The sequence below is a fragment of the Onychostoma macrolepis genome, chromosome 17, assembly GCF_012432095.1.
Source record: "Onychostoma macrolepis isolate SWU-2019 chromosome 17, ASM1243209v1, whole genome shotgun sequence".
NCBI classification, from domain to species: domain Eukaryota; kingdom Metazoa; phylum Chordata; class Actinopteri; order Cypriniformes; family Cyprinidae; genus Onychostoma; species Onychostoma macrolepis.
In genome coordinates, this window is record NC_081171.1 from 11591779 (window position 1) to 11600501 (window position 8723).

At 39.2% G+C, this 8723-nt stretch overlaps 1 protein-coding gene across 2 annotated transcripts; it reads left to right on the top strand.

Annotated features, from left to right (window-relative positions):
* Positions 1 to 4687: 4687 nt before the first annotated feature.
* On the top strand, positions 4688 to 8712 carry ikzf5 (IKAROS family zinc finger 5). 2 transcript variants are annotated; one of them, XM_058750167.1, is made up of 4 exons: positions 4688 to 5062; positions 5417 to 5599; positions 6531 to 6704; positions 6800 to 8711. In XM_058750167.1, the coding sequence occupies exons 2-4, from the start codon at positions 5467 to 5469 to the stop codon at positions 7747 to 7749; spliced, it is 1257 nt and encodes a 418-aa protein (XP_058606150.1). In that variant the 5' UTR covers positions 4688 to 5062; positions 5417 to 5466; the 3' UTR covers positions 7750 to 8711. The 2 variants fall into 2 exon arrangements, with proteins under 2 accessions (XP_058606150.1, XP_058606151.1); XM_058750168.1 differs by lacking the exon at positions 4688 to 5062 and having other exon boundaries at positions 6800 to 8712.
* The last annotated feature ends 11 nt before the right edge of the window (positions 8713 to 8723 follow it).

The window sequence follows — 8723 nt, forward strand, 5'->3', positions numbered from 1 at the left end:
ACTGACAGTCAGGATAAATGCCCCCACTTTTCAGGCTGTACAAATGGCATTTGGCCACAATAATTCAGCAAAGGACAGTTCATTCCCCATCCAGAGCGACTGGACCCAGTCAAAAGCTATTACAGCATCTTCTTTATTAGTGCCTATGGTTTTGGTGTAGAGATCCTCAGATAAATACAGCTAAAATGCCACTTCACTCAGAAATATTGGCCCATTCCTCTGCTGCCTGACTGGGCCCGAATGGCAGCCTGTTTCAGACATTATAAACCTTTCTGAAGTCACACAGCGCTCCTGCCAGCCATCTGTCATGCTGTAAGTACCATCATTTGCAGACCAATAGAAGTGATCAGTAGTTTTTCCCCCAGGCTCCAAGCGAGGCATCATAGTCAAAGGAATTGATTATCACTTTATCATTTAAGTATAGCTTGCTTTGAAGAATAATAACTCACGTTTAAGGTGCCAAATGGCTTTGCATATAGCTCAAAACGCCAGCCATTTAAGAATAATTGTGTAATTCGTCATTTGTGACGTTGCTTTATAGTTTTTTGCATCTCGGCGCGGCTAAAGAGCTCGACCGAACAGAAGCGCGCTGTCACCTGAGACGTTTGAAAATCTCTCCGGCGCTGCTTTAATGCGTTACCGGGGGGACGCGCGCGCGTTCAGACTTCATAAGGTGACAGCGGTTTTATCGTGCGTCGCCTCGTAAAGTCACGTCATCTGTAGGACGAGCCCGACACTTTTATTAAACAGCTATTCACCGCGTGCGCGCCGAGAGATGTGCAAAGATAAATCCTCATGAATAACTGAACTGTCTGTTTGAGGATCGGCGTGTCATACTAAAGTCAGAACGTGATCCGAGCAGCACATATACAAGGAGGAGGTAAAATGATTGCTTTCAGGATAGGCTATATATGTGACTTTTTATTGCGTTATTTAAATTAATACATTGGCTATACATATTATTAACATAGATGGATAGATAGATAGATAGATAGATAGATAGATAGATAGATAGATAGATACCAATATATTTAGTTAAAAAAATATATAATATATATAGACATTTTAATTGTAAAACAGCAATACAATTGTGTGTGTGTGTTGTGTGTGCGTATAGGCCTATCTGTATAAAGCTGAAGCCTATACATAATGAGACTCGATATATAGGCCTACCGTAATAATATTTTTTTTCAGTCTGCTTTCCTAAATAAAGTTTACTCTGCCGTTTGCTTTCGTATGCTGGCATTCCTTTTATTCACATTAGGCCCTATTGATTTGATTTTGGCACATATTCCAATCAGCCAGATTGGACCAGATTTTTAGAAAATGAGACCTGGCATTCGACTAAATGAGAATTTCCTGTACGGAGACAATCGCTGGTTCACGCAGGAAATTAATGATAAAAACGCCCATCTTTGTGTGTGGCGCGCGTATCACCGCTAATCTGCGCCTTTGTGCAAATGTAACCAGGGCTGCTCTTTGGCAATCGAGCGCAACGCCACGGCTTTGAGAAAAACCACTTGTTCTGTCGCATAATTAGAGATCTCATACCCGCTTTGTGAGGGGGGAGAGAGAGGAAGGAGGGGGCCTTGTTTGCCCATTTAAAGTGTGATTCAGATAATAGTGTTCTCATCAAAGGTAGCAATTACATTCATTACACAGGCGGCCGCGAGGAAATTAAGTGGCAGGAAAATGAAAAGCTTAATATGTACTTCCTTTATCCTATTTCTTTTCCTTTCTCTGCTTCTACACACGCCCCGTGTCGCACAAGGGTGGGGGGCGTAAGATAGGGTCTCTCCAGAAATAAATAGTCTTGGGGGCGTGAAGAATAAATCCAGCCGTGGTCCTCCTTCACCCTTTAGCAGTAATGATTTGGCGTTGGGGCAGCCGTTTCTATAGCTGCGCTCTTCAGGCAGGATTAAAAGCCTTTCTTTGGGGGCTAATGTCCACGGCAGCCTTTAAATGACTCCAGCATATGATTGGAGTCTTAAAAAAGTGCTCAGGGGCCTTCTCCAAATTAATACCCAATTCCTTTTCAGGAGAAAATGAATTGTTTCGCGTTCTATAAAACCACAAACAGCACATAAATCAAGCGCTTTGGAGGAGCGAAGGGGCCCCGCTCGTTCAAAGGCTTTTAAATGTGAATTAGGGCAGCGGGGGAACTTGGTCTGACTTACCCCCGAGCAGGTGTAGATGGAGCAGCTTCAGACACTCTGCAGATGCTAAATTAAAATGGAGAGTGAGAAGGGAGGAAGCTATAAGCCGGACAAACAAAATGAACCGAATGAGTTTGAATGCATATCTTTGATCAAATATATAGATATTGTAATTGTATGTGAAGAAAGAAAGAAAGAAAGAAAGAAAGAAAGAAAGAAAGAAAGAAAGAAAGAAAGAAAGAAAGAAAAAAGAAAAAGAAAGAAAGAGAAAATGACGGATGTCAGGCATTTATAACCTCTTTGGGCAGACAGACAGACAGACAGACAGACAGACAGATAGACAGATAGACAGATAGATAGATAGATAGATAGATAGATAGATAGATAGATAGATAGCCATATTGGGTCCTTAAAAAGACTTACTATCCTGTTTATCTCACTCTTATTTTGATGTTGACCAAACACGTGATACATGCTATCTGTTATCTATGCCACTATTTTTCGCATGTACTGTTGCAGCTTTGAAAACAATAACGCTTCATGAAAAGAAGCCCACTTGAAACCCCAATTAATCTTTTTCAACTGACAAATTACTGTCACCCTGCTTGAATAATTTAAGGGGAAGTGGCTTCACGGGAAACCTGAGCATAATTAAATTGCTATAAAATAACATTAGTGTGGACAGGCTATTAGGAAGTGTTGTAATTGACTGCTTCAGGGGTCGTAGTTCAACCCCACAAGGTCGGGCTGTTGTGCCTGCTTTTGGATCAGTTTACACCACTTTTCACTGGAAAACCCACAGACTGTAAATAATGCACGTGATAGTAATTGTTTGACTTCATTTATAATTCTCATTCAATAATGCTAATATAACAGGGCACTTAATGGGATGCATGCTCACAAAGAGTTCTCAGATCATTCACATGCAACAAACAAAATACTGTTATTATGTTTTGTGCATAATGCAACGCAAAAGAGTTAAAGTAAAATTTGATATTCAAAAATGTTAAGGTTGGCAATACAGACCTTTCTTATTTCTCTACGTGGTCATCACAACTTGACATCCTGCGCCATCTAGTGTCCTAACTGTGAAATGAAGCTGGTTCAGCCCTGTTAATGGCAGAGTGCAGGATAAGAAACGCACATCAATGATATATTGCATATTTGGTAAGGAGAATTGTCTGTTTGAGATCACAACACAAATGCAGTATCATTTATGAGTCAGGAATCATTCAACAGATCTCAAGAGAACTCCAAAATGAAATTTTAGGCTCGGTGTGGAATAATAAATAAACATTAACTGTATGTTAGATACTGTAATAGCTTGGTAAAATCTGATCTTCCTTGCTGTAACACAAAACAACTGTTTTATTGTAGGGGTAGATGTCCAACTCTGCAATGAGGCTATAAGTAGGCTGTTAACATGTTAACCCACGATGGGAGCCTGGCAGGTTGTTCTCTGGTCACCTGAACCATGATCACAAGCAATGAATTGCTGAGTGTTACACTAGAGCCCTCTCATTACAACTCTGAAGAGTGTCATAAGGATCCAAATCTCTCGCTCTAACTGGTCATTTGTCACACCCTCTTCAATGGTTTTCCTACAACCCTGACACAAATGGGGCAATGCGATCTTCAGCTAACTTCCCCTCTAGTTAAATATTAAACACTATGAAACATAAATGAGCCAATCCTGCTATTTAAAGTAATGCAATTGGCTCAAGTACTCATCAAATTGCTCATGACATTTGAATATGGAAATTATCCATGTATTTAGCTAATCTGGTAAAAGATGATGAATCATCAATGCACTTGATGCAGAAAACTAAAAGGTTTTAAAAAATAATTGGATCATTGCTGTTATGCAGTACCTTTTGGATATGAACGTCAATTAATATGACTAAGTAAGCATTTAAAAGACTTTCAGAAATATATTTTAATTTTAACTAAATTATTTATGCAATGACAAGAAAATCAACATTATGGAATTACAGAGCTAGTTAGTCATTGCTAAGTAGGGACTGAGAGTGAGAGTATCAAATTAAATTTTGAATTTTTATATCACATTGATTTCTGTAATTTTATAAAACGTTCCAGAATTGTGACACAAACAAATTAAAAACACGAAACATCAAGTTAAACTCCACTGTAAATACTTAGACTTCATGCTATTGTTTTCCAACTAAATGATGTCCTTTCCTGAGGGATTGTAATTTGTATCATTAGTAACATGGCTTTTGTTATTTAAAATAACGGAATATTACAAAAGACTAACAGAATGGAAAGTGTAGAGCATTTTAATACAAGTGCCAATTAAAAGAATATATATAAAACAAAACAAAAAACTTAATTTGAAAAAGACAGCATCTAAAGTCACACATCAAAATATGGAAATTATGCATAGTTTACTTCTGTATTCACTTATATTATGGTACTGTGTTATGATGCATTCATTTTAAAAGTCCGGTTTGCTCTGCGGATCCTGTACACTCACAGTGACACACAGGAACTAAATGTTCAACCATCGCAACAAAGTCGGAATCATTTCAGCGGCGCACCGTCTGTTTGAACTTTCACCCCTGCGTTTCTTTTGTTTTGATGTCGCAGAGCATTATTTACACCCACTAAACTTCGGTTTTTACTCTCTGTTTACCAATGCCACAGTCCTAAATGACACACGGAGTATGTTTCAAATACGTCGATCCAACTGTCGGTCAAATGTAAAGCTTGTTTAATATCTGTTTTTAACTGAATCAGTCGTGCTAACTCGCTGACGTTAGCTGCCAAGCATCACCATGGAGCTTTTTTCAGTCAGATTTTTCTAATATCTCGTTAAAGAACGGCTCGTCAGTCTGAACATCCGAACAACCGAGTGTGGGTTTAATTTCTCTGACGCCCTTGAAAAGGTAACTTGTTTTAATGATAGCGTAATGGTTGGGAACGCTTAGTAACGTCAACGTTAACTCGCTATCTTAGCAACGCCTGTTACCTTGTCAACTGGGATAACAGCCAGACTAATACAACTGATTAGTCTTACAACCGTCACAAGTTCCAATATAACTTCTAAGCTTAAGATGTGGTTTACTGCACCCGTTGGCCTGTGGATGCATGTTATTGTAGACGAATCGACAGGATTCACACTTTAAGGATTGCTTGTAAAGTTTTATTTTGTTGCTCTTTGATGCTACAAGGATTTTCCAAGGACGTATCTTGTCATTTAGTTGCATCTATATGATATTCTGGTTGAATTTTATCAACAGCCTGTTTGGTCCCGTTTAAGACCGCAGAAGACGACGGTGTAGATCTTTCAATGGGCGAAGAGAAGCCAGAACCTCTGGATTTTGTGAAGGACTTCCAGGAGTACCTGAGTCAGCAGACCCAACATGTCAACATGATATCTGGCTCTGTCATCGGAGTGAAAGACAGTGATGATCTCCAAGGAGGTATTGCTTAGAGAGCCTTCCTGTGTGTTGTTTTTGACTGGACAAAATGTAAAAAAAAATGTATCTGCATAACTTCATGCTTTAGTTGTAATTCCAGTTTTTATAAATATCTGCAGTCTTTATAAGTATCTGCGTGTCTTATCTGCCCTCCCCATTTATTTGATGAGATTTGCAATTATTTCCTATTTTTTTTAAATAAATGTAAAATATAATTAAAATGAAATCAAATGAAAACTGTGCTAGAATGAGTAATATGGTTGCAGATTCTAAAATCCTAAATTAAGACAACAGTCAGTAGGTGCTGGGTAATTTGAGACCAATTGTTGTAGTTATTGATCATTTTTGATTGTACAAATTATTAAATATATATCCGATTATGGATTACATATAATATTCCAAAATATGTAATAATTTAAATTATTCAATAGTCGCTTTATTTATTATTATAATGTTAAATTTATTATATATTTAATTATTTATGTTTTCTAAATATGATGTGGTGTCCTAATGTTGTTATTTTGTTTTGGGTAATTAAAGTGAGTTAATAAAGATTAAGCAAATATTATTATTATTATTTTTTTAAATATCAATTTATCAGATTTGTCAAAATTATGATATTGCATGTTTTGAGTTGAGAATTTGAGGACTGTATGTTAGATAATAGTTTTTATTAGATCATAGCAATTTCATTTTTTGATTATAAAATAGTTTATTAAACATATTTATTAGTTTTCACAACATGGATTTGTGCCACTAATGTTTAAAAAAAAAAAAAGTGTACAGTATAAATGAATGGTGCCTGCTGATTCAAGTGTAGTGAATGCAAAACTGGTTAATGTCTAGTAGAACAACATCATATCTTGAGGTGTCCCATATAGTAATATTAGTTATTTTCTGTTTGTTTATTTATTAATTTATTCATACCTTACAGAACTTGGTCAGAATGGCCTGGAGCACCCAGCAGTGGACATGTCCTTAGAAGACAGTTCAGGGATGTTGGTGGATGGCTTTGAGAGAACATATGATGGTAAACTCAAGTGCCGCTATTGCAACTATGCCACCAGAGGCACTGCACGGCTGATCGAGCACATTCGCATCCACACAGGTAAGACTGAAAACTGATCTTAAATCTTATTTATACTCTTTGTTCTTATCTTCTGGTTACCAAGTTCATAAGATGTTCTCAATCTGCTCCTCCAGGTGAAAAACCTCATAGATGCCACCTGTGTCCTTTCGCCTCAGCATACGAACGCCACCTGGAGGCGCACATGCGCTCTCACACAGGCGAGAAACCTTACAAGTGTGAGCTGTGCTCCTTCCGCTGCAGCGATCGCAGCAACCTTTCTCATCACCGGCGTCGCAGACACAAACTCCTCCCCATGAAGGGGGCCCGCTCCGCTCTCTCTCACCGAAAGATGCTCAGTGTCCTGCAGAAGAGAGGAAACTCACTTGGTTATGGCCGCCGGCTGCTCATCAACCTCAGCCCGCCATCCATGGTATTGCAAAAGCCCAGTTCAGAGCAGCACCACTTGGGTGACTTCTCTCATGATCTCCCTCCTCACGCCCACCTCCATCAGGAGGCCTATAACGGTCTAGGAAAGGATGCACAAGCTGGTGAAGCGATTGGAAGTGGCTCCAGAGAGGAGCAAGACATGGCATTGGACAACCCGCTAAACCAGCTTTCGACTTTGGCCGGTCAACTTGCCAGCCTCCCGCCGGAAGCCCAAGGTGCACCAGTATCTCCCGGAGCAGAATCTCTACCCGATGAAAAACCCACGTTTCTTGTCCAACAGCCTGTGATGGCACCCGCAGCCGTCTCTGTCAGCGCGGCTCAAGCTTCTTCTCCCATCACCCCGGAGCCCAGACCGGCTGCACACAGCAGCTGTAGCCCAGGAGTTGGACCCTGCAGTGAGAGAACCAGCACTCCGAGCGGTACCAACAGCCAGCCAGGGACGCCCACCCCGGTACAGGACCCCCAGATGCTCCACCACTGCCCCCACTGTCACATATATTTCCCTGACAACATCCTCTACACCATCCACATGGGCTGCCATGGTTATGAGAACCCTTTCCAGTGTAACATATGCGGACACAGGTGCAGAAACAGCTATGATTTTGCCTGTCACTTTGCAAGAGGCCAGCACAAATAAGGACACGTGGGTGATGCTGGCCCTTGTTTTGCCCTGTTTTACATAATACAATTCTAGTATCTGGAACATTCCAAAGACAAAATCCTTGCTTTGTAATTATTGTATTAGAACTGTTTTCGGTATGTTATGCTGAAGTCAGTGATCCACATTCAGTGTACATTTTTTGGTCTTTGAAAAGGTTAGAATGCTAATGGTGTCCTCCTTCCAGTTCGAGGTCTTGAGAATTTTCTCAAATTTTTAAGATTTTGCCTCAACTCTCTTGTATTAGTGCCAGAGTTCAGTAATCAGTGCCTACAGTTATTTTCTGAAAGTTGACGCTTAAATTTTGTATTATTTTTACTTTTTACATTTCAAATTCAGTGACATTAATGAAAGTAAATGTTATGGCTATTCTTACACTTTGGATTTAAATGTAGTATAATGACATTTAATATTTTTTCCCTTCTAATTTAAAATTATCACAAATTATTACTTGTTTCTTGGTTGAGAGAGCGGCGTTATTTAAACCTAACTTAAATCAACAAGATTGTGATTGAAGATGAAAATTTCTAGCACAGGTAAGTTGACTGTTTAGCAGTGAGAAATAGTGTCCTGTAGGATTGTTGTCCAAATTTACAGTAGTGGCCTGAGGTCTTCTCTTTAATTAGCACCATTGCACATGGCTGTACACACTGGGTTTGTAAAGTAGTGTTGATGATTGTGTTCTGGGCAGTGTGAGCACACTGTTCTATCTTTCATTCTCTCTCCCTCATCGCTACCACCAGTGCCATGCTGTAGATGTTATTCGTAATGTTTTTGGAAGCGTCGGTGGTGCTACTATTTAAACATTTCATATGCCTGTCTGCATAATGAACTAAATTATCAGATAAGTATTGTATAACATGTTTTGGTGGACTTGATGTTGAATGTCAATAAAACCTGACTTATACGATGTGTACTGAAATGTCATGTTTGTCCTGTCATTTAATTCTCAA

What these genes read in the sequence shown, in the direction of transcription:
- ikzf5 (XM_058750167.1), top strand. Translation starts at nt 5,467, where the DNA reads ATGGGCGAAGAGAAGCCAGAACCTCTGGATTTTGTGAAGGACTTCCAG. An exon ending in CAGTGATGATCTCCAAGGAG is followed by an intron (nt 5,600 to 6,530) that starts GTATTGCTTAGA and finishes CATACCTTACAG; the next exon opens with AACTTGGTCAGAATGGCCTG. An exon ending in GCACATTCGCATCCACACAG is followed by an intron (nt 6,705 to 6,799) that starts GTAAGACTGAAA and finishes CTGCTCCTCCAG; the next exon opens with GTGAAAAACCTCATAGATGC.